Source organism: Podarcis melisellensis (assembly GCF_964234715.1).
Source record: "Podarcis melisellensis genome assembly, chromosome: 1".
Lineage (NCBI taxonomy): Eukaryota > Metazoa > Chordata > Lepidosauria > Squamata > Lacertidae > Podarcis > Podarcis melisellensis.
In genome coordinates, this window is record NC_138528.1 from 91,157,651 (window position 1) to 91,184,133 (window position 26,483).

Here is a 26,483-nt window from a genome sequence, read left to right on the forward strand (position 1 = left end):
CAGTAGTTTTTCTTACTTCTGAGAACTGCCATGGGCCACTCTTGTGGCCAAGAATGGCAACATTTATATTCTTAGCTCTTAAATCTCCTGTGAATATCACTACCACCAGCATATCTAGCAAACACAGAAACTCTGAGAAACTGGTCCAGCTTCAAGCTTTTTCTTGAAAGTTCAGGGGGACTGAACTTCTGCTGACACCACTGTAGCTCATTACTGAAACAAGGAAAAGCAAGGGGGAGGGAAATGCATGCTGCTCATAATACTTTAACACTCGATCCAAACTATAATTCACATTTATTTCTAGGTTGGACTCTTTTAAGCTGGGATTGCTTATTTGCATATTTACATTCAAATGAACTGATACCACCCAATAGCATGAGGCTAACAACCAGCCCTACAAACAACAAGAGCAGACTAGTTCAAAAGTAGCCAAACAGCAATCTTATTTATTTGTCAGTAAATTCTCATCCTATTTAACTGAGTCTAAAGTGAGTATAATGTGAATAATCTTCTGTAGTGTTTAGTTTCTGGAAAAGATCTAATTATACCAGAAGAATCTGTTTGCCAGAGCCATACAATAATGCAGCCAAATAATGCCTAGCTTGAATCCTTTGCAGACACACATGCTCAGCAACATTGACCATTTATGGTGATTAAAATATTGTGTTGGCTCTGAGTCCAATAAATCAACTGAACTGCAGAAAAAGACTTAACTCACAAAGTGCTGGTTTGCTAAGCTCACAGAGGAGAAATCACACACAATTATACACAGCCAAGTAGTCACAGAACAGCTTCCAAATAAGATTATATACTTCACAGCATTCATCTCCATTCTGGTTGACATCCAATCTCCACTTTTTAACAGTGCTTTAATACTTTAATACTGTCAGCTCCATAAAAAGAAAAAACAGCTTCATGGAACAAGAATATAAAATTTATCTGATTTTTTTTTAAGTTGTAAAATATAGAAGTCTTGTTATAATCAACATGCACTGATATACTGTATTTCTTTCTTTCATGAATACCCTCCTTCCAGCTTTCAATTTTACAGATACAGACAAGAAATCTGGAGGCAATTTCTGAAATAAAGTGTAATAGGGTACACATGCAAACCCATCCAGATTTCTATTAATTAGCTACTTCTTCTTGTTGCATTAAGTAATATACCTTTTAGACAGAGAATCTTCTCCCCAATTCATAAATATATACAAGACAACCAACAACTGAGCAGGAGCTGCATAGTTGTGTCATTCAACCTGCCATCCACTGGCTTAAATCAAGAGAAATGCAAGCAGCCCAGAAATTGTCATATTAGTTGCACCAGCCCCTTCCAACTTAAAACATCCCCCCCATGGCTGTACTCCTTTCAAGACTATGTGATAGCATTTAAAGAAGGTATAAAAAATACTCTCCAGCACTGAGTTGAGCTTATTTTAGAAGGATCTGTCTCTTTAAAGGCAGTCCAATATTCAGCGAGTTCGATTTGACTGCAACACTGATGGGGAAATTTGGACATTCCTCCTTCATCTGTGCTCCTTTCTTGATTGGGAGGGGAGAAAGAAATGCTTAGCCAGGCCCATTTTCAGCACTTCTCAAAGTGCCAAGCGGAGGGCTGGGAACAGCCCTTGAGCTGTGATTCTAAAATACATGACAGCTAGCTGGCTGTTAAAAGTTTGGGAATCCTGAGCAAGGGATACAGAGGCAGGGGCAAAACAACCCACCTGTCAATTATGATGTCATGTTTAACAGGAGGTTAGCCTGTGGGGTGGTGCCAGATAAAGACCTGGCTCCCAAAGTCAAAAAGGTTCCCCTAAAGCAGGCATGGCCATACTTGGCCCTCCAGATGTTTTGGGACTACAATTCCCATCATCCCTGACCACTGGTCCTGTTAGCTAGGGATGACGGGAGTTGTAGTTCCAAAACATCTGGAGGGCCAAGTATGGCCATGCCTGCAAGAGTAAAAAAAAAAATTGCTGTATCTAGAATATGGTTTTTGTCAATGCATGAACAGGCAGTGGCAATAACAAAGACTGCCTTTACCCAAAGTAGGCTGGTGCACTAGACAGGATTTTAGTTGCTATATAGGACAATGCTATATTTATCTTGCAATGCCTCCTGTTAAAGGAAGGTACCTCTAAACAACATAGCCTTAATAAACATGAAGCTGCTTTGAGTTGTTCCATGTGAAAGGCAGCAAAAACGTTTTTGTTTCGCCAAGCATTTTTAGAGAATTAATTAGATCCACTGTTCATCATTTCTTCTGTATTTTATGATTTTATAGTCTTATGAAGTTTTAATTATTATATTGTGTTCCATAATGACATTTTTATGTGACATTGATTTATAAGTATCTTACAAATAAATAAGCATGGATGTAAACATAGGAAATACTTACGGGACTATCGGAACTGAAAATTGTCTCTTAATGAATCAAAATAAGCTGATTGGGGAAGGACAGGAGTGTTCAGTTGTGGCCAGAAGAAATACATAGAACATTATTATGCTTCCTAAACCACATGAGACATATACAAAACTGAGTTTGAAGGAAGGAAACAGGAAGAGCCAATACTTCTCTCCAAATTTTGTTCAAAATCTGCAGTATAGGGCAGACCCCTGTACTCCACCTCATCATATTAACTCATTTCCTAGATCACAAATGGCCAATTGGTACCCCACCACCATTAATTCTGCAAAACAATTTTGTCCAAGCCCCTCAACCTTTAATTGTGCTCCACTAGAAATGAAATTCAAAAGGAAGGCAACAATACAGACGTGATCTGGCTTCCTCTTAGGAATCAGTTTCACTGATGGCACAAGTGCCCCTGAAACATCATCCTCTCTTGCTTTCTCTGTTCTCTGCACAGGTTTGGAGTGGATGCACAAAGGGGAAGCATGTCTGCTCACACTGAACCTGGTCAGGAGAGGATGCCAAGAATATTTCTATCCTCACATCCTCCTCCCTGTGAGTTTGAAAATGATTGTACAGTCAAAGTGATCCGGTTCTCAATTAGGTTGTGGATTACTACCATGTAATAAGTAAGGTGTTCAGTTTACAATGTTAAAAAGGAATACGCCCCACCCTGCCATGCCACACGTCACAGAATGATCACAAAAATCAAACTAACATAGGAAGTGTCAATGTAAAACAAAAGTCACTGTAGGTTTGGTTTGATAAAACTTCACCATGATTTATGTTCAGTTCAAGTTAAAAAACAAACTATTTCAGTTTCTACTCTTGGTGCTAAGCTGACATGTCAAACCATGCAATAAGGTAAATAAGACATGTGAATGTGTGGATCTAGTGGATATGAAGCCAACATCATCACATTTACTCCCCCCCCCCATTAGAGCAAGACAGTTTCTCTTCTCAAAATTTAGTTAAAAGGACCTGCTTTTACATAAGACCGCTTCTCAGCTTCACGCCACAAGTTCTCCTGTTCACTTCCTTTTCAGACGACCTGATGTTTCACTAAAAACAAGCAACAACAAATCCCACAAAACAATAGCCCACAGAACCATGACACTAGCTTTAGCAGATTTCTCTCAAGCTTGTTTTATATAACAAAACCTATTTTAGGCCCTCTTGCATGTTGTGTTCTTGAAGGACAAAGGAACCAACTGTCCCATCTCTGAGGCTTTCAGCTAGGACCTCAGCCATTTTGTAACTATTTATTTCAAAGTTTGTACTGTACTCTGTCTTTCAGCTAATAAAATTACACACAACTGCCAGTAAAACATATGAATGTTGGAATATGATAATAGAAAGAGGTTTACTAAGATTTACAAAGAAGCATGTTAGTACTGCTAATTTGATTCTACTTCCAAGCTTCCACTGTATTTATAGGGTTAGAAGCATCCATTATATGGTCCTTCGTAGGTGTGTGCAAGTTCTATATGGCTACTTTGCTCACTTTATGAAAGTTTTACACGCTAAAGGTAAATACAAGTGAAACAAAATTTGAGCAGTGGAGCAATTTTGGAAGTGCATTCATCAAAAGATGCAACTTCATGTCCCAGGTTAAGCGCAAGGAAAGACAGTTTTTGCAGTGTGGCAGGCACTTCAGCTGGAAATAATATTGACTAGCAAGCCTTTGGACATCATGAACCACCTCACCTACCATAATTCACCTACCATAATCCTTGGAACAGTTTTGCAACTTCTTTTTTAAGGAAAGAAATGTTCAAGTGAATCAACGCTTCAGAAAATAAACAAGGCAAAGCACCTCCTCCAAAGATTGGAGGACAGGCAAGACTGATAACTAAACCAGCATTAGAATGTATGTGCATTTCTCTTTATCACAGTGAGCATCTGGGCCCACTTCAATGGAGGGGAAAAGCAAACAGCAGCAACAATAGTGCAACTACTATTTCAATGTATATTTGTACACATGCACACACCTTCCCCACAAACATAGAATAGAAAATTCATTGTCTGAAACGAAGGGCGTATTCTTATATACAACTCCCATATCTATATGCCATAGTGCTTCATTACACAACTTATTCTCACATCATGCTTAGACATGCACATTAAATAAAAGTAAGAAGCTGCTTTCCAAGAGAGCATTGTCAATATACAACAAAGCCTTTTGACACATGAGTGTGTCAACATATGGCTGTTACTCACTCATACACACAGAAAACAAAATGCAGCCTCAAACATGTTTGCACAGTTTACATAACAGCAAGTTGCCATTTTCCATGTGATAATTACACAGGTCACTCGAGTTCTTGTATGAATGAAGGCTACAACTACAGGGTCTGCTATCATGCTTTAGTGTTGAGTATGATCAAATGCACCTCCTTACATTGTTTGGTTGTAAGGTGAAGCAATAGGAGTAGCTGGGGAAACCCAGCCAGATGGCCAGGGTATAAATAATAAATTATTATTATTATTATTATTATTATTATTATTATTATTATTAGTGCAATTACTGTAAGGCACACTGTCAAGTGCTCCCATGAATGGACAGATTAAGCTCAGTGTTCTCCATAAATTGCATTACTTCACAAAGTAACATGCAACATAATGTTGCAACATGCAACATAATGTTTTGCATTCTGGATGGTCCTGGAACACTGGCAGATGACAGAAACTAATTAATAATAATAATAAAAATAATAATAATTGCATTATTTACAAACTGTCCTTCACCTGAAGCTCACAAGGTGGTTCACAACAAAAAAGACAATATGACAACACAAAATACAAAATTAAACAAAAACAAACCAATAATCCCCCTCCTACATAATAGGTGTGACACTCAAGCACACATGCTATCTCTTAAACTCTAAACATATTCAAAAGAGTTGCTTTAAAAATCAGTGCACATTAATTTACAACATATATACACAGTATTTTGATTTAGCATGCCATTCAAGAAAGAAACATGCTTTTACAGTGCTATAAACGAACACAAGAATAAACCCACTTCTCCAAGACATCCGTACCTGAAAACACCAAGTTGTATTTTGCTCCTGAAACAGGTTTTGCAAGCAATGTCTCTCTCCTCTCTTGCTGTGATAAACTGGTCACAGCAGCCTCTCAGGGAAAAAGCTTTCAGGTGACTCTAATCTGCTTGCCTGCTGGTCAATGAATGGTTGCTATAATCAGATTATGAGGACTATGGCTACCCAACACAAACATTTAATGCGGGTAGACTATATAAATATCTGTGGCTACTCCCTGGCTTCTAGCCTTGAAGGTAAAGAAGGTAAGAAGAAGAAGGTAAAGAAGGTAAGAAGAAGAAACAACATCCCTCATGGTGTAGATCTTTCCCTCATCAGGAAAGTTTAGGAGAGTACAATGGCATCCTTGCAAGCCTGGGGATGTGCTACTTGGCTCCTCGCCCAGGGGCAAGTGCTACCAGATGAAAAGAAGTAACAAAAATAAATAAATCTATAATATGACAAAAATGCAAACTGCTCAATGTATAGTGTGAATCCTATCCCATCAATAAGAGCAAGTCTCATTTGATGAGAATAAAATCATTGTATCACTTCATGTTTTGTGGTGTTTGAACCATGCACATTGCACCCTTGAATGCATACTTAAAGCACAACAGGTAATTATGCACAACATGCATTATGTCAAGGAGAAAGGCCATATAAATGGAGACAGAACCCCCATTGTGGAGCAGTATCCTTCCAGAGACCCATGAGATCTTTCAACAGAGACCCAGTGTGGTGCAGGAGATAATAATTAGAATCTTGGATAAGGGATACAATAATTCAATTCTTTGCTGAATTCTTTCACTGAGAAAGAAACCATCTCCCAGCCTTATTTCCTAAAAGAATCGTGAGAATTAATGGGGCGAATCCTAGGTCACAACACCAAGCCTTCTTGTATAAATGCAATATTTGAGCACAAAGGTGCACAAACAAATCCACACATACAGTGAAATTATCTTCTTTTCCAGCCATCATCTACTCCAACAGTGAGGAACCTCTGACCTTCGGGCAGGGCCAGGCTTTGGTCTTTCAAATTTCAATGGTGCCCTGTACAATGGCAAAATTTGGTACCCCCATCACCTCTCACCTTCCATTCTGCTCAATTCACTACATGATGCCCTGTGGTGCACCCAGGCTTGGTGCTCGGAGCAGCAGAACTGGTCGTGCTGCCCCAACCTCAGGCCTAATAAGGCTCCCCATGTGGCCCATAAGACCATTTCGGTGAAGTCAGGCCGAGCTGTAGTAGACCTAACATCATATATGACATCTGATGTGGGGCAAGTAAAAATTATACTCTAGGCCAAGCTTCTGCTCTCATGTAGGCCACAACTATAAACAAAGCCCTACTAACTTGTTGTATGTAGAGATATAATACATCATGTTGTGAGCTGCAGGAAACTGAAAAGGAACACAGTATATGGAGCTGCCATTCATGCACTACTTCAGAATAAGGGCTCCCCATTGGATAAGACCCTAATCTATAGCATATTATAGCATAAAATGACCCAGATCTGGGCAACACAACTGCTAACCAGGTTGTATGTAACATCTCCAAAAACACAATGTAACATGGATATGCAGTGTAGGGATGGTCATGCTCCTGGTAGCAGGAAGATGGGTAAAGATAGCACTTTACACACAAGCTATTTTTACATCCATTTGACAGAACATCTCCTTTTGTGCTGATAATATGCTTTCAGTTTTAGAACTTGATCCCATAATCCCATGGAATTTATAAAGGCATGCTTTCTTTTCTTTATGTTATTTTCCATTTCGTTTACAAGCTGCTTATATGGGCCTTTTACAAGACAGTTAATGTCAAAACCCTTGGTTTAGTTCAGTAGTTCTTGTTCTCTTTTATAATAATAAAAGAACAAGGAAAGCTCTGAAAGATTTCTGCAGGGGGAAAATGTGTGGGCCACTTTAAAGACACTTAGCAGCAGGTAAACTTCCCCCAATCCTGTCAGCAGATGCTGCTGCTACGACTTATTCATCACCAAGGTGTCTGAAAGCAAAATGATTTATACATTAAAGTCACAGGGCATAGTCTGAAGCAGACACCTTACTGAAGTTAAGCAGGTCTGGGGCTGGTCAATGACTGAGTGGGAGATTGCCTGGGTACCCTATGCACACCGCTTTGAATTAAATGACAAAAAGGTAATGTAACAGAAATAAAGCAGCAGCTGTGAAAAAGCAACAGGTTCTCTAAGGCCATTGTAACTGTAAAATTAAAAAGAAAAAGCAGTCGCTGTATAATCTCCTTCAGGGCAGAGTTATGCATTGCACTAGCAAACATGGATTCCCCACTCTGTGTTTGCTTAAAAAATGTGACCTGGAAGGAAGATTTGGGTAGAGTGGTGGTGGTCAGGAGAATTGATGAGCAAAAATATTAATCTCTTGGATGGTGATAAAATATTAATCTCTTGGGTGGCTGAGATCACAAGCTCTGTGGGATAATATCAAACACAGACATACAATTTAAGCAATGCATATCCAAAAGGATCAAAGAAGACATCTGGCAGACACAAATGCTGTTCACACGGATATAATACAGGAGAAAGGGCACAACGAATTCAGATACAAGGACTCCGATACCAAATTTCAAATGATAAAGGTTTTGCAGTATCATAAGATAATTTGATAGTACTTCACACATAACATAACCACAAACCTCAGACAGTCTTAGCCAGACCCCAACTGTCTTGTGACTTTTGAAATTAGGTGAATACATCTAAAAGTGTAATGGGTGAATATACTGTAATGCTCTTTGATAGGAATTTGCTTAATACTTTCTTCATTAAGTTTAAAATACTAGTCTTATGCAAATCTTTGTCATCAAATTCTAACACCAAAGGTTTACTCATTATTTCTCTTCTGCCTCTTACAAAAATTAAAACATGGCAAAAAGTGCTGGGGCAAAAAATCAATTTCAGCTCTCTGTGACCCCAACAAATGGGATATTTCATTGGACATGGGAATGCTATTTGTGGGACAGAAATGTGTCATATAGTAGAGAAACACTTCAAGTATATTATCCCTTTGTATCTGTGTTCTGATTTGTGGGTGCTTATTCCCCAACCCTTGGAAGCCAAAGCCCTGAGCAGTAGCACATTGTATATTATACAGAGTTACACCACAAGTACTCTTTAGGGAGCTTTAAAGATATGGGAGAAATATGTGCACAGATTTTTGAAGCTTCAATTCCAGTTTCAAGCCTATTTTCAGCACAAAAATCCATGTTTATCTCAATCTGAGACAGCAAAAATAAAATCCAAATGCAAACTAATGAGCTTTTAACAGGATGCCCTAAATCTGTTAAAATATTAAACATATGGCTCTCAATACATTTAAAATACTTAAGTCTATTACTGTAAAAAAATATTCTCCATTTAGTCTATGTATCCCTATAACTAGACTGACATAAAAAGCACACCAAAAATCCAGGAAACAAACTCTACTCAGAACAGCACCAGGTAAATTTGGGTAGGGTCAACTGAAACATACAGATGACTTGTACCAGGGGTGAAGGACTGGATCCAGCTAACTTTCCATGGAACACTGACTGGTGAGCAAGGCTGTCAATCACACAACATCACATGACCAGGTGATTCACAGCTTGTAAAGGGCGAATGAGGAGCACAATCTAAGTATGCTCCTGATTCTTCCTTTGTAGCCATAGGCTGAATGTAACTGGGGCAATGGCAGCAAAGGAAACACTGGGAACATACCCTTAAGTGAACTATTTCTTCTTTTCCAGCTATAGTTCAGTGCTTTTTTAATTTGGTGCTTTTTTTGGTCACTGCAAAATGACAGGAGGAGGTGCCAAATTTTCAAGTTCTGAATTCTACTAGTGGTTGAAAAGGAAGAACCGGGAGCTCATTTCAGTTTGGCCCTGCAGGTTTACGTGTCCTGTGCCTGAAGCCATATGATGGCAGGTGATTGACAGGTGGGTGGGAGGTTTAGGCCAAACTACATTCTGTGACATCCAGTGCTATTCTTCTAGAAAAAGAGGTGCCTGAGTTCACCATTAACTTGTTCTCTTAGAATGGCAATGGCATCTACCTGAGAGGTGCTGGAGCTGACCTCTGGTGAGCTCTGTCTGAAAAAAAGCCCTGGATAGCCTTAGGTGGTCTAGGAGGTTCTCATTAGATTACATTAAGTTCTGTTTAACTGCATTGGTTTGCTTAATTGTATGACTGGCTGGCCATAATATGGTTGGGAAATGTGTGTTGGTTTCCCCCCAAGTGGTGGCACATGAACAGCGCTGATTCACTCAAAACAGCAACACAAGAATGGAAGACCAACCAGAGTAATTTGAGAACACATGATCTTGGTTGTGAGCCCTAGAAAACCTGTTCCTTGCCTTGCAGGACTTTTCCCACCTGGCCTGGGAGTGTGGGGCCTTACTGACTACAGCTGCAAGAGCTGAGGCTGCTGAACAGACTCTTGGGTTGGGGGTATTGTTGGTGGGGGGTTCCTGGGGTGTGTGCTGCTGTTATTGGTATTATTATTTTTGTTTCTTTATTTTAAATCGTATTAGGATTTATTTGGCAAGTGTTCAATTTGGCTGTGTATTTTTTGATGTTTTATTTATTATGACTACTTTTCTATGTTGTAATTATGTATTTTTTCATGTTGTAAGTTGCCTTGAGCATGGTTTGGAAAGGCAGCATACAAATAAAATGACAGTGGTATCTCTGGTTACGTTACCTTCTTAGTTAAAAAACTAAGAATGTTTCTATGTGGTCCGTCTAGATGGGAGAGTTCATGAGAGCTCTGAAATAGGACTAAGATATAAAACTTAAACATTCTAATTTCAACCTACAAAGTGTAAAATAATTTTTTTAAAATGGAGTGCAAGAGAAACTATTCTAGCCTCTACCATCAGGGCTGAGCCATTCTTTCTCAAATTATCATTGCTGATCACACTCTTCCCTGCATTATAATTTCAACTTTTAAGTAGCGCTGAGAATAAAACCTGCAAAGAGATAAAATGATCTGTAAAAAGGCAATTCCAATCAAAGATGCCCAAGGTTCCCTGCTTCAGCAATGAAAATTTATCAAGCTGACTGAGAGCTGTTAATAAGGTCAATATGTAGATAAGGGCTTTTCAATCAGTAAGCATACAGAAATCATTTTTTATCGGTTCAAAATATGCTGTCAATTTCATAAGTTGCCCAAGAAGTATGAAGATGTATCAGCCAGACTCCCAAGATATAACAGGATTCTATCTGATCACCACACCGCATCATCAATTACACCATGCAAACTCTTATAAGCCAATAAAAAAGGCCAAAGCTACTGCTTTCAATTTAATCCATATTTGCTTCTTCTAAGCTGTAAGTAAGATGGGCACTCACCTTTGACAGTAACTTGAGCACTGCAGGATGCCCTTCCAGCACTATTTTCTGCCAAACAAGTATACACCCCATCATCTTCTGGTAAGGCATCTTGAACAGTCAGTTTTGCAAGTCCATCTTCAAAGGCAGAATGTGCATACTGAATAGGCCGATCTAGAGAAGTGGGGGGGGGGGGGAGAGAGAGAATCAAGAAATTGTTGAACATCCCAGTTACCAACCGATACTTCGTAAATCGCCAGTTGCTAGCTTTAAAGCTCATCTCATTGCCTTACCATTTCGTTAGAGTCAAGGATTAAATGCTTCTCAGTCACACAGGGATCCATTTATACAGATTTGAAATGCAAAAGAAGTTTCCAGTAGGATCAGTCCTTTAGCTAACTTCAACTCTTTGTACCATTTTGTTAAATAACTTATAGAAATGCCCACTGTGAATTATTATGCGTAAAGTTCACGCCAACCAGAGATTTTACATACATATGTAAACATGCAGAGATTCGTACACAGCCCTCTGTCTCCTTAACATGAAATCTTGTTTCACTAGTAACACTTGTTTTCTGGCCTTCCTCCAAATAACTCAGGGTGGCATGTTAGCCTCATGGCAACCTTTTGATGTAGATGTGGATGCCGACGTGGGGATTCAGGGCACAGTCCTTCAAAGGCTGTGCTCGTTTCTCTCAGGTCAGGGACAGAGGGTGGCACATTTACATCCCCCTTCTAGCATAAATATACATTATAACATGCAATAATTATGTGGGTGTGGGTGTGTAACATTTACAAAGAGAGACAAAGTTAGCAGTTTAAAATAGTATAAGCTTATCTGCCATGTCAAAAAAGCCTGCTGAAATACAGAGGTCTTCAGCAGCCAGTGACAAACAGTTAGGGAGGCAGCCAAGTATACCTCATGGGCAGTATGTTCCATAATCTGGCCGCTGCCACCAAGAAGTCCCTCTTTCTTGTTTCATACAGCTGTGCTGTATGGGTACAAAGATGGGCCTCACCTTCTAATTCTAGAGAGTGGGCATGATGATATGGGAGGAGGTAATTCTTTAATGTATGTTAGGCCTAAGCCAGAGAGAGCTTTGGAAGTGCTCTACAACACTTTCAATTGTGTATGAAAGAAGACTGGAACCACAGCAGCTATTGTAGGGTGGGTGTAACATGATCATATGGACAAACATCCACCAGCATCTTTGCAACTACATTTTGGACCAAGTCAAGCTTCCAAAGACATTCCAAAGGTACCACCATTTAGAGGAAGCTGCAGTAAGCCAACCTAGATGTAACGAAGATGCAGAAGGACCTTCTCTGTTGTGGCTCCAAAGTGTTTGAATGTCCTTCCCTCCAAGGCATGTCTTCAGATCAAGATAGACTTCTTTGCCCAGGCTTTACAGCAGTGGTGGGGAACCTCTTTGGCCCAGCAGCAAGTGCCTTCTGTGCATTATGGACCCTTCTTTAAAATAAACTGACGTTTATCCAATCTAAATGACCACTGGATCAGAGACTAATATAATATGGAAATTCCAAACACCAAGCTTACTACTGCAACTGTACTGCTTACCATTTTGCCATGAGCACCATTAAGCATGCCTGGAACTAACAGTCATGGACAAGGAATGCAACCTTCTCCTTTATTTGGTTATGGACAGCTATCCTTTCCTGCAATGTATCCTTCCATGACAGAGAGAAGCAGATTGTTTGCATTCATGAGGATATTACAATTAGCCAACTTAATCCTTAAGCAAAATTATTTTCTAGAAGGTATATGCTGAAAAGCTGCAAGAAATCCCAGAGTTTAACTACAGTTTATAAGCTAGCCCATGTCTGTTTCCAAGTGATGTATAAACAGTTATGTATCAAGATCAGAAGTGAGAGAGATGAGAATTACTGGCAAGTTCTGGGAGTTGGGAATGGAAGTAACATGTTTATGTCTTTCAGATAATACATAATGTCCCTGTTTTCACTTCACATTTCCATGTTTCTTAAACTTCTGTTGCTGAAAGCTATCACTGCCTGCCGGCTTACAATTGGGGTTAAGGTTTTAATCTGTAGCTTCCAAAGCCCTAAATGGTTTGAAAGCTAGTTACTCAAATAACTCTCCTTCTCCCCATTAGACCTTCTCAACAAGCATAGTACATAGTTCCATATGTGGAAGAATAGAGACACAAATTATTGTACAAAATAAATTTGGAGGGCAGCTGACGGGTGCATCCATTGTAGGGTAGGTCTACGTATGTCTACATCAAAAACGTAAGAACAAGAAAAGCCAAGGTGAACCGACCACACATCCATCTAGTTCTGCATTCTGTCCTCTCAGTGGTCAACTAGATGCCTACAGAAAGCCTACAAGCAGGACAAGAGCAAAATGCTGTCTGCGATATGGGACATAATATATAGTTATTATAACTAGTATAAATGAAAGTCATTGAGCAGAGAAGAAGCTTTGCCTTCCAAGATGCCAACCCCACAAGGCCACAATGGCCAAGTGATAGGATTTTCATTAACTCTAACAGTTTGCAATGCAGAACAACTACCTCTGCTTCAATTCAGACATCACACAAAACTATGCTTTGTGCGAATCATAGTCAAGAACTGACGCTATCATTTAAACACCCGAACACGGAGAGCAAAGAAACCACGGTGCAGAATTTTTTGTCTGGTTTGTTTTCCTTCTGTTCAGTATTCAGAGGTTTTGCTCAGTATTCATTCAGTTCATTCTCACCTCTGTGGTGCACCAGCCTTAATTATGATGTATGAACAATTTATGAGTTCAGACATATCTACAGTTATAATAAACTGTGCAAACCAGCTTCAAATCATGGTTTTTACGTCCTGTTTTGGCAGCCACTCACAAACCATGATTTGCAAAGCTGGGGTTTTGTGTTATGTCTGAATAAAAGCCTCTGTGTAGGGATGCAAGGCAGCAAGTGGCAGTACTAGGCAGCTAGTGGTATTCCTTAAGAATAGGACTACTTAAGAAAGACAGCAACTGGACTCAGTGGGCTTTATTTTCAGGGAGCCACTTCCTCAATGTTTACAAAGAAATTGTCTGGAATTCTGTGACCAGAAAACCTACAGATTTGAATAAATGCATATAAACTAAAGACAGTCCACAATTACTGAGTCAGATACTTGCTCCATCTAGCTCAGCACTGTTTACACTGACTGGCAGTGGCTCTTCAGGATTTCAGACGGGGAATTTTCCCAGACCTACCAGGAGAGGCTGGGCACTGAACCTGGGATTTCCTGCATTCTACCACTGAGCTGCTTCTTCTCACAAAAGTGATAAGTATCAAAATATTCAGTAAAACACCTCTACCATCAGATGTGTAGATGCAGCAGGGCACTCACTGAAGATAAGATGCATTCTGTCCATTAAAGCAAAACTAAATAAGATCATAGCTAAGAAGATTTGCTGACCCTATGATAACAACTTTAGATCAATATGTGTACCTACGAAACCAGCCAGATTACTGCAACCAGCAATAGGAGGCCCTGTTAACTGTATCATGGCCTGCAGAAGCCCAGCAGAGAAGAGGCTTTCTCCACAGTGCTGCATACAGTGAGGGTATGATCTTCCCCTGAATAGTAGTCAGCACTGACTGCAGGGTGCTTCTTCTGGTAATTAAGAACATACCTTTTAACCAAAGATTTATACCGGAAATGGAGGAAATGAGAAGATACGGTACTATATTCACTTTTCTTGATAATCACCCACAAGAACTTTGGAACTCCCTGCCTTTTGAGATCAAGAATGTGCCTTTGTTGTATTCTTTTCAGTGCCTGCTAAAAACATTCCTGTTAAGGCAAGCTTAACCCGACGCTTAGAAAATTTAGGTAATCTTAATTTGTTTTTAGTATTTTAACTTTTGTATGTTTTTATTGATTTTATTGTAAATCTTATGAAATAAACCATACATACTAAGGAAACATTCAGTCTCATTTCCTAAAATCTGCATTCTGTTGCAATAAAGCTCACGGCCATACAAGCAAACAAAAAAAATGCAGCCTAGTCACAAAACACCCTCTACTGGACAAACTTCAAAACAGCAGCAAATATGTTTCCTTTCCTCGCCTTGCCAGATCTTAGTTGTGCCACATATTTTAGGCAACTGTGATGGGATAGCAGCCTTTTTAGAAAAATCTGCCCTGAACTGCTCTGCTAATCTCAGACAGCTTGTGCGTACCTTCCACTGATAAGAAAGCAGAAAGATGCCTTAAAGCAAGTCAAACCATTGGCCCATCTAACTCTGTACACCAACTAGTTGGCAGCGCTTCGTGATCTCAAATGCCAGAAAGCTGCTGCCAGTCAGTGCAGGCAATACTTAGCTAAATGGGAAAATGATCTAAGTCAGTTTAAGGTTGCTTCCTATGTTCCGATCAAAGTCCCCTGCCTACCCCCTCACTGACTGACTGCCCCAATTCGTATGTAGATGCTGGTAACCAAAGTGTTAGCAATGTTACAAGAAACAGACAGTAGGGCTGCCATTTCTTTCTGACCAAGACTTACCATTGAGGAGCCAAGTGATCTCAGGCACAGGGGTACCCTCAACTAAGCACTGAAGCACAAAATCCTGTCCTTCACTCACACTGCATGACTTCAAAATGGTGGAAAAATGAGGAGCGACATCCTTCACTTTGGGCCCTACAAATCAAAGCAAAGGAAGATACACTAGAAACAGAAGGTTTGCAAAATCCAGGACCAGTAACCTGTTTCAGAATGGAAAAGCAATTCCCACAATAGACAGCAAAACAATAAGTGTTTTACCAGCTATACATAATTAAAAGTTTCATTGTCAAAATGTCAGGTCACATTGGTTAAGGACTTCATAAAGTGTTGCAGTCTATTACGTATAAACACCAAATGACAGGTCACAATGCAGGCTTCATGGGTACCATTAGCCCAACAGCCCCTTCTCTGCGTTCGTCCACACCTCAGCTTGTCCCATGCCTAGAAAGAATGGGTCTGAGCAGTTTTCTGTTTGCTCTGCCACTTTCCCTGGGAAAATCCGCTTGTTAGTGCTGAACCGAAGCAAATGCCAACCTGAAGAAAACATGATGGATGTTTGCTTCAATTCAGCAGCAAAAATTGGGTTCTCCCAGGGGAAAGTGGCAGTACAAGTGGAAGTCTGCATAAGCCCTCTGTTGCAAAGTGTCCTCAGGAGGGTTGCTTTGCAACAAAGAAAAGCTGGCGTCAGCAAGAGGGAGATGATGCTTAATGCTTCCCTTGTGAACCGCTTTCTCCCCTGACACACTGCTCCCTGTCTATTCCCATCATCCACATTCTTTTCCCTGGACATATTGATTTTTCATTGCTTATAGAAAGCCTAGCTTTTGACTAACTGCTCTGAGAGCCAAAAGCGTATTATAGTTTTCACTACAAACTTTAAAATAAGTGCTATCTCCTACCAGGTTATTTTTAAATGTGGAGCAGCTATGACTGCTTGGCATTGTTATAAAGAAGCACTCTTTTTATTTCTTAAATATGCAGGGCCCAAACGCTTGAATGGTCTGGTCAAATCAGCACATTCCCACAGACCAAACTCCCAGATCAAGAAACAATCACTCATGTTATGTATTAAGTCAAGGTCTCCAAGAAATGTTACCCAACTCATAATAATTCGGTAACAATCTGTATCATGTGGGCCCTTATGGATGACTTGCTTCATAGGTTTTTGTAATTATTATATTTTAACAAAACTGCTTTAACCTTTCCCCACTCACCCTGACACAAAGTCCTGAAACAATCATCTGTGCCAACCATGCACCAAAAATATACTTACTTTTTATTGTTAATATCCACCTGGTTGAAGCCTGGCCTTGAGCATTGGAGGCTGTGCAGCAGTAAGACCCACTGTTTTCCAACTGAGTTTTTTTCAGACACAAACAATGGATTCCATCCTCTTCGTATATTTGGACTTCATCTCCTGCTTCCATTTGGCATCCTTCTTTGAACCATACAACATTTGCCTTGGGCTTCCCTGAAACTAGTTCATCACAGGTGCATTATTACTAAAATATATTAATCTTACATACATATGTCGAGTGCATGAAAGAGTGTCTATGGGTATGAAAGTGTGGGGTAGCCTCACCCACTTTTGATCATACCCACCACTGGTCCAGAAGGGTGAAGGCCAGAAAGTACAGCTACTCGTGCTTTAAATAGAAGCCAGCCACCTTCTAGTTACTGAAAAAGCACAGAGTTCACCCATCATTAAGCAAACTAAAAAGTTCACCAGGCTGGAATATAGTGGGCAGAATGAAATGGGTTGTTCTGTTCTTAGCAGGAAGACACATGACACAACACTTTGTTTGGAGAAAAGCTAGTTTTGAAAATTCTTAAGGCAACAATAGAAAATTATGGTGGAAACTATCCAATGGGACATCCAGTTCATGGGTCCCTAACATATTGGGGGCCTGTGGGTACATTTCTAATTTAAAGATGATGTAATTAGCACAGGCATAGGCAAACTCGGCCCTTTAGATGTTTTGGGACTACAACTCCCATCATCCCTGACCACTGATCCTGTTAGCTAGGGATGATGGGAGTTGTAGTCCCAAAACACCTGGAGGGCCGAGTTTGCCTATGCCTGAATTAGCACCACACACATACCACAACCACATGCACACATGCAGTGAAACCACTCACAGAGAGAGAAACCACATGCATGCACTCTCTTCTCCCTCCTCTGCCAGCAGTTTGGAGATAGGAGTTCTGAATACCACCGCCCCCCGCCCCCCCAAATCGAGCAGGGTCAGGGGAATTAGTCCAGCTTGTTCCCTATATTGCTAGCTTTCTTCTTGGTAGGAGGTGTTTTATGCATTTTCATTTTTATCATCACAGAGAAGCATTCACAAATCTGATGCCCCTCCTGCATTGCAAAGTTGTACAGATCCTTCTACTAGCCTCAGTATTTTACCACCTAACTCTGCTGTTGCAACTGTGGGCAAAGCCTTTCTCCTATTTACCTTTGCATCTGAATGTAACCACTTCTCCTTCGAGTGCTTCTTGGCTTTGTGGGCGACACTCAAACTGGGGAGCGATCCCTTGAGTCTCCCTCTTTACATCAGTTATGCTTTTCTTTAATCCAACACGGTCATCTAATTCCTTAGTCCTCAAACCACTTGGCCTGATAGACGGGGCAGCCTGCCAGCCTGTTGTGAGTGGTTGCTTTGGCTTTTTCCCATCATCTTCCTGCCCACAGGAAGCTGCCTTCACTTGTGCCTTTGGTCCAGTTTGTACTTTAACAGACTGTAGAGTTATGGTGCTTGACGTTTTTTGCAGGACTCTGCAACCTTTCCCTTCCTCTTTACGTGGCTCTATGTGGGGTTCCTTCACCTCTTCCAGTTGATTCTGTTTGGCTTCTTTGGATGAAGTGAGAGGGATCTCTTTCTTTATGGCTGGCCTTTCTTTGGGTTCAAGCAAAAGTTCTGTGGTAGTGGATTTGAGTTCTTTAGCAATTCCATTGCTAGTGGCCTTTCTGAACTCTGACGTTTCAATAGCTTTGGTTGTTATGGTGGGTTTTGTAAAGGTACTGCATTTTGTTGACATGCTAAGGAGAGGAGGGAAGTTTATTAAGTACACAGAACAATTCGCATCATGTTTGCATGCAATTCTTCAAATCTCTTTAAAATGGCTTACTAATCTCTTTTAAAGCAGGCTATATGTATTATGTGAAAGAAAGAAAGAAAGAAAGAAAGAAAGAAAGAAAGAAAGAAAGAAAGAAAGAAAGAAAGAAAGAAAGAAAGAAGGAGCTGTAGTCTATATAAAGTGTGCAAACCTTCTTCTTGACATGCTACTTGTATGTGCAGGGACAACATTCAAGCACTCAATCCTGCACCTACCACATGAATGATATAGGACATCTATTACAAGACCAACTAATCTATTACAAAGGATAAGGAGAAGCCATAGCTTAAAGTGCAGAAGGTTCCAAGGTTCAATCCTCAGGACCTACACTTTAATGATTTCAAAATGGAGACCTATGCCTTAAACCAGAATAGGCAGTGTGATACTCTCCAGATTTATTGGACTCCAATAATCAATCCCAGGCAGCATGGCCAATGGTCAGGTATGATGCATTTTGTAGTCTGAAGGTCCCCATGCTGTCTACCCCTGCCCTAGACTTTGGAGAGCAGCTGCCAGTCAGAGTAGACAGCTCTGAACTAGGCTGGACCAAAGGACTGACTCAGTGTAAGGCAACTTTATAAGCCTCTTGTGCCTTGGGTCACTGGTTTTAGCTCTGGGATTTTTGCTGATGGTGGCATAGAAATCCATTAATGAAATAAAACCTTGAATAGGCACTTGATTTGCTGCACCATTTATCTGCTGTTCTTCTGTAACTAAAAAGCTTTAAAATGTACACCTTCTGGTGTAATTTTTTCACAGCACCTTGCAATTTTAGGCACTTTACCAGTAATCAATAGTAACTATAATAATTATAAGCTTCACAGCACGTGGCCAAATGGATGATTCATGGAGTTTTAAAATATTCTAAGCTGTGGGGTTTTAATTCTTTTTATTTATTTATTAAGAGCCTACTATGAAATATTCAGTTCTTTCATGAGCCCATGGTGTGAGGGTTTGAGGTAATGGGAAGCAAATAAAAGCCTACTATTAAACCGTACATTTTGACCACTCAGCTAGTAATAACTCACACCCCCACTGTTAAAGTCTCAGGGCCTCATATATAGAACAGAAAGGGAGGAATAGCACCCCAAATCTCCTCTATCCTATTATCTGCTGCCACTAAAGGCACAGCCACAGTCCTAATCAGCCCTGCTACCCTGACTTTTAAAGTATGTGCCATATACTCACAGTGAGCTATCAGCCTCTTGCAGGCCCCAAGAGGCATCAACTCACTGTGGTGCTGCTTGTTGGAAGACTGACAATCCAAGCCTTCATGGCTACTAGGAGATCCTTGGCCTCCAACATCATACTGCAGCTGTGGCTGTTCAGTCTTCCAACAAACAGTCCAGCCCTCTCACTGCGGTCAGGAACAAAGGGAGCTTCCCTGCTTTTCTCTCTGCTCTCCTTACCTTGGCAGTAGCATCCATGGGATTGAACCCTGGGCACCCAACACAGTATCTTTGCATTTCATATCAAAACACATTCAGGCAGATGCAGGGAGACCAGGCAGAGCAAATTCCACCCAAAGAGCCCTACCCCTTGTGGTTCCACTAAACTTCTTATATGACCTGCATCCACAAGGAGTCAGGAAGCCCACCATAGAAAACCCAGGCATTTTTCTAGTATAGGATAGTCCACCTGAGAGGTGAGGACTGTGGGGAGGAGCATGCTAGTTCCACCCCTCCTTCCATCACCCTCCATGAAGGGTGATTGTCTGAAGAAGGGAGCCTCCTGTACTTATGTTGGGTTCCCACATTGAGGCTTAGAACCTTGGCAAATCAGGATTCTACATTGCATGAGGAACCTACACAAACCGAAGAATTAAGCATTTATCTCCAAATTCTCTTCCTCACATGTGAAATATCCAGATTAGAAGAGGGATCCTATGGAATTTGTAAACCATTATTAGGCTATATGGACTCAACAATGCAAAAGACTTGTGACATACAGATAGGTTACTGTTTATTTTCTTAAAAGGATGGAAATCAAAATGTGGGTAGAGGGAGTTGAACAACATACCAAGGAGGATGAGTGTGCACGTCTTTCTTAATAGAACCTGAAATGATGAAGCATTAAAAGATATTATAAAAATATGATATTGGAATGTTAAGGAGAGGATATATGTTACAGTTTGTTTTCAAGACACAATATCTGATATTACTGAGAATTAATGGTGGCCCTAAATTATATTCACTTGTCCCTGAGTCAGCAAAACACAATTCACTTCCAGCCACACAAATATTTGCCTGCCTAGCTTAAATGATAAGGTGACCGCAGCCAAATTATTTCTGGGACTGGGAAGAAAAAAGCCCCTGGAGATTAAACCCTTGTTAGACTGGGACTTTCAGAAAGGCCATATACAAATGATTTATTTCAGGGCTAAGGACACTGGCAGGATTATTGTAATAACCTGCAGTTTCATAAGAGTATATAATTAAAGTAGATGAATAAAATAATAAGTTAATTTAGAGTATGCAGGAAATGATAAAAAATAAATTTAAGGAACTGCAGAAAGAGGAGGAAGGAAGTAGAGTTTTGAAATGTTAAAGTGACTGTGAAACAATTGAAATGTATATAACTGAAAATCCTAAAATAGTAATAATAATAATAATAATAATAATAATAATAATAATAGTAATAGTAATAATAAAAAAAACTTGGATGCTCAAATCAGTACCATACAAAGGCAAGAGAAGCATTAAAGGCACCGCAGGTATAAGTCATAGCTAAGCAAGCTATAACATTGATCCAACAGTTGACACACCCTTCTGGGTTCCCATTATAAAGGGTGAGAAAGCATATTTGAGCTTGGCAAGCAAATGAAACGTCCTTCTTGTGGGCTGGGCACCTCTTGTGGAGGTGGAGACAGTCCTGGCTAGGATCCAAACCTGTCACCTGATGTCACCTCTGAAGGCTTGGAAGTAGAGAGGAAAGCTCAGCAATGCAGGAGGCAGAGCAGGGGCTTCAGGTTGAGCTGTTGTGGGCCAGCCTGGTGACAGGTCAATCCTCAGACTCACCACCTGCCATGACCTCCCTTGACTACTCTGATACAGCCCATCCAGGCTCACTGGGTCTCCCCCACCCCACCCCTCCTGAGATCATCAGCCTCTAACTGCTTGAGCTCATCCCACCCTCGTCCTGGTTTGACCAGCTTCTCCAAGGCATTTCCTCAGGGCTCATAACAATCAGACTGGAGATATCTTCAGTGCCTCTCCTGTTCTATTTCCAGAATAAGTGCACAGTGATGTAGAAAAAAGAAAACATCTCTTCCTCATCTAGAAGCCAAGTGTTCAATTTAAATACTGGTGGGATTTATCACCATCCCAAACTAAGTCTTTTTTCATTCTTCAGTTTTTAAATAGTTGCGGGAAATGGTTTCTGGGCATATTTAAAATGAGGTTTTGAATGACAGCCATATCCAAATTGCATACAATATCACAAACGCAGTTATCCTTGACTCAGCAAGAAATCACCAACTGAAACCTAGAAAAATTGCTGAGAAACATCCCACCCCCATTGCAGTGGACCTTTGCAGAAATGTAGCTATGTGCAACATTAACTATTGAGAGGAGGAATGTCATTTCATATGCACTAGTGTAGGTTTATGCCTGTACTGTGCTTTGGAGCTGTATACTGCCCTTTGCTTGAGTGCTGACTTCCATCCTCAAGTTTTATCCCCTGCGGCCATGGATTGCCTTCTTGGTTTTGATTAGATTTGAAAAGCACAAACTCACTGCCTCTAACATGATCACGATTCAAGGCCTTTTATGGTCACAATATGAATATTTTGGTGTTTTCATCGCTACCTCAAACAGGGATGAAGCTGGCTTCTTGTCGCTTTCTTTTTCACATTTTAATTAATTGTCACTTACTTGACTGGTATCCTGCCTTCAGACCACAAGACCTAAGCAGGGATTCATCTTTTCCTAGTATCAGCATCATCATCTGGCCTCCTCAGGGCGCTACTTGAGCCCACAGCATACGCCTGCACTCCACCCTCTTAATTTCATTTTCTGTTCTGTACCACCAGGTGACAGGATCTAGCCACATTTGTCATTTCCCCCTGTGCCCATGAAGAAGCATTGCCCTGGGGCACTGTGGGACAGTTAAATGATGAAACTAGGCCCACTGCTTGCAGTGCTGCCACTGTAGCCATCTAAGCCCAGCAGGGCCTACTGACAGAGAAGGGGGCCCTCCACTCAAACTTGGGACTAGCCTTGGTTGCAACTGTGTTTTCTAGAAAATTCAGAGACAAGATTATATAGGTGATGTTGAATAACCACAAACCATTTTGAAACCAGGTCACATTTTAAATCCTGTGCTCCAGAAAGCAAAAGGCTACTGCTGGGTGTGCCCTCAGGAAAACCTGACCAACCGCTTACCTAGGCCTTTCTGCCTCATGCAGCAAACCTCACACAACAAGTTTTGGGTATATAAGAAGAACAAAAGCCCCCCCCCATTAAATTACAGTGCTCAGTTGGGATCAGGGACAGTGTGGTGTAGTGGTTAGACCTCAGAGACCAGGGTTCAAATCCCTACTCAGTAATGAAACTCACTGGGTAACCTTGGCCAGTCACTGCCTCTCAGCCTAACTGTGACTTCACAGGATTGCTGTGCAGATTAAATGAGGAGGGGGGAGAACCATGTACACCACCTTGAGCTCCTTGGAGAAAAGGTAGGTTTATCAATGCAATAAATATATAAAATATCCACAGTAAGTGTGTGTACCTTAGGCAGCTGTATACCGTAATTCTAAAGCATCTAAGCTAAGGGATAATGGAGCAGAATCTGACATTCCCAGAATACAGCCACAAGTGGTGGTGAGTTTAATAGGTTTTCTGATCCTCCATGATTTAATTCATTATTCGTCAAGGGAATAAACAAGAACTCAGAAACAGAGCAAAGGAAGGCAACACAAGAAGAGGCCTTTTCAGTGGTGGCTCCCCAGCTATGGAATGCTCTCCCCAGGGAAGTGTGCCTGGTGCCATCATTATCAACATTTGGGTACCAGGTAAAGGCATTCCAGTTTATCCAGGCATTGATTCTTAATTGGGATCATATGGCATTATGGTACCCTAGCCTGTTTTAGTGTTCAAGCTTTAGTAGGGTAGGGTAGGGCAGGAGTACTTTTAGTAAATAACGTTGCTTAAATCTTTTATGTTGTTTTAAATCTTTGTATCTGCATGTTTATTGCAACTGTAATTCACTTTGACACGTTTTATGTAGTAAACAGCAAATTAATGTACTAGACAACAACAACAACACTACATAATGGGGGGAGGGGGGAATTTCTTCAAATGTCCCAGATTCAAAAAGATCTACAGCATCTTTGGGTGCATCCCAGTCTAGAAAAAAAAATATTACTGTGGAATTATTTTTTTGGAGAGAGAGAGAGGAAGAAAGAACAAGAGAATTTCACTATAGCTGAAAGATGATCAGATAATCTAGAGAAGCTTTGAAAGCACTCAGCTGTCGCTACAGATGAAGCAGCACTTTATGATCCAATCAACTTAAGAGGCCGTTTACTCCCCTTCCCAGTGGAAAAATAAGGTTGGGGGGGGGAGCTTGGAAAGAGCTTATCTATACAAGATAAGATCTACATGGTTTTGCTTAAAATAACAATAATTCCAATTGTGTAACAGTTTATGTTATTATCTGATTCTGTGGGGTAATGAAAAGGACTACAAATGAGGGCTTGAAGTTGTAAAATGAGTTGATAAAGACAAGTATGCTAAATATATAATGCTCTCTTTGTAATCAAAGCCTAGGGGGTCTGAATGACTCTAACAACAACCCTCTGAAAGTGGGAAGCCAACCAGTATTTAGAAATAGAAGAGAAAGATAGCCAGGGTAGCTGAACACACAGACACCAGTATCAGAGTTGTGTAGTGAATGGAAGTATTGGAAATGGGCTGGTAATACCTGGACCCAAATTCTCATACAGCCAGAAGGCAGAACACCAGGCAGAATTACAACATGCAGAACACCATTCTCCTGTTGAACTTTGTCCACAGCTACCTGTTAAACACGTGGGGTTAATGGTAGCATAATGGTTAAGAGTGTTAGAAAGGACTTGGGTTCATATCCCCACTCGTTATTGAAGCTAATCATTGTGAGGATAAAAACGGTGAGAAGCATGCATGCTGCCTGGGAAGTCCTTTGAGAACTGGCAGAACAGAAACCTCCCCCTCCTCCCTATACCTTCACCAAAGCTATCAATTCTCATGTCTGAGAAGCTAGTAAAGCTTCTAGAAAATAACATGCTTGTTTAGCTTTCCAGTTTATTTAGAGGTGGGAGAAAGAAAGAAACACACACATGGGGCCAAAATTTCAATTAAAATAAATATAATGTTCACTTGCTGTAATTAAGTGCATTCAGGATTTCCAAGATGAATAAATGAAGAGTAAACATGCTGGTGGCGCTGTGGGTTAAAGCCTCAGCGCCTAGGACTTGCCGATCGAAAGGTCGGCGGTTCGAATCCCTGCGGCGGGGTGCGCTCCCGCTGCTCGGTCCCAGCGTCTGCCAACCTAGCAGTTCGAAAGCACCTCCGGGTGCAAGTAGATAAATAGGGACCGCTTACCAGCGGGAAGGTAAACGGCGTTTCCGTGTGCGGCTCTGGCTCGCCAGAGCAGCGATGTCACGCTGGCCACGTGACCCGGAAGTGTCTTCGGACAGCGCTGGCCCCTGGCCTCTTAAGTGAGATGGGCGCACAACCCCAGAGTCTGGCAAGACTGGCCCGTACGGGCAGGGGTACCTTTACCTTTACCTTTAAACATGCTGGATCTTTCAGCAGCTCATTTCCGCTAGATTAAAATACAAGGCTTTTCTAAAAAATCTAAATGCTGAACTGCAAGTGTGGACCTCGTTTTAAATGTCATTCAAGAAAGCAGGAGGAGGAGGAGGGAGAAGAGGACTGATGGGGAGGAATTGGCTCAACTCTCGGAAAACTTTTAGCTGGCATGCCTGCATTCTTTCCCTTTTAGTCTATTTTAACCATACCTTGAACCATGAGCTCTGCAGACACAGAAGCCTTCCCAGCACTATTCATCACAGTGCAAGTGTAAATTCCAGCATCGACCAGCTGAGCATTCTGGATCTCCAAAAACTGGATGCCTGCTTTCTCAAACATGTTGAAACGATCACTTTTCTGCACCTGAATTTCACCCTGCATGCATCATAAAAAATACCAAAGGTGTACAGATACATTCATTAATGGTAGAGGGAGTGGGAATCAATGCCTGGCAGATTAACACCTCATCCTCTGCTATTTTTCTGCTTTTACAATTCAGCCCACTGCTCTCTGTGGCATGTTTATATACTACTAGAACACTCCCAAGCGGCCAGACCTCAGGCATTCCGGATAATCTGATTTACACCATGGATAAGACACACTCAGAATATGGACATTTTAAGGCTCAGTTGCCATAACCCAAAGCCAGAACTTTGCGAATTCTTCAGTCAAAATACATATTTGCCACAGCCTGAAAACCTAGCCCTTGCAAAATAGTTTGCAAACTAAATTCAGTCTCAATTACAATGGTCTGGATTCAACTAACCAGGTATGCTAGCAGAAGCCAGTACAAGGACTCCCACTAGCACAATGGGGCTTCCCCCCCGTCCCCGCCGTCCTCCCCCAAATCTTCTCTGGAAGGTGAGAAGAACTCACAGAACAACACACAAGGGGAGATGTGAAATTGTTCCGTGTGGCAAGCAAAAATGCTTGCACTGACTGAAAGATTGCAATGTTGAATTCCATCATGTATTTTGCAGTAAAGTTGCCATTTCTGAGTTCTCAGTATGTAAAGGTTTATAAATTTATGATTAATTAAAATGTTATTGCAATACTTTCCCCAAGATATCTCAACTTAATTTTGTGTACAAGGTTACAGAACATACTTCCACTGCAAGTTTTCCATGTCTTTCAGTGTGCTTACTTGAATAATTTATCATGGGAATGCTCTGACATGTATCCCCATAATTTATTCTCACAGGGGAATAAGACTGAGGAAACTAAGTTTTCATGGTCAGGTTGAAAACTTAAAAA

General features: G+C 40.9%; 1 protein-coding gene across 6 annotated transcripts in view; it reads right to left on the bottom strand.

The window, feature by feature from the left end:
• The window catches only part of MYLK (myosin light chain kinase), a 184,857-nt gene that overhangs the window by 88,672 nt on the left and 69,702 nt on the right, over nucleotides 1–26,483 (bottom strand). For 4 of the 6 annotated variants that reach the window (XM_081924640.1, XM_081924641.1, XM_081924638.1 and 1 more), the window contains 6 exons: nucleotides 25,439–25,604; nucleotides 20,458–20,494; nucleotides 17,778–18,361; nucleotides 16,592–16,795; nucleotides 15,319–15,453; nucleotides 10,812–10,964 (listed from right to left, as the gene is read on the bottom strand). In XM_081924640.1, coding sequence (XP_081780766.1) covers nucleotides 10,812–10,964; nucleotides 15,319–15,453; nucleotides 16,592–16,795; nucleotides 17,778–18,361; nucleotides 20,458–20,494; nucleotides 25,439–25,604 — 1,279 coding nt within the window. Of the gene's footprint in view, nucleotides 1–10,811; nucleotides 10,965–15,318; nucleotides 15,454–16,591; nucleotides 16,796–17,777; nucleotides 18,362–20,457; nucleotides 20,495–22,310; nucleotides 22,409–22,820; nucleotides 22,855–25,438; nucleotides 25,605–26,483 lie in introns of those variants that run through there. The other 2 variants (XM_081924643.1, XM_081924642.1) reach the window with 2 other exon arrangements.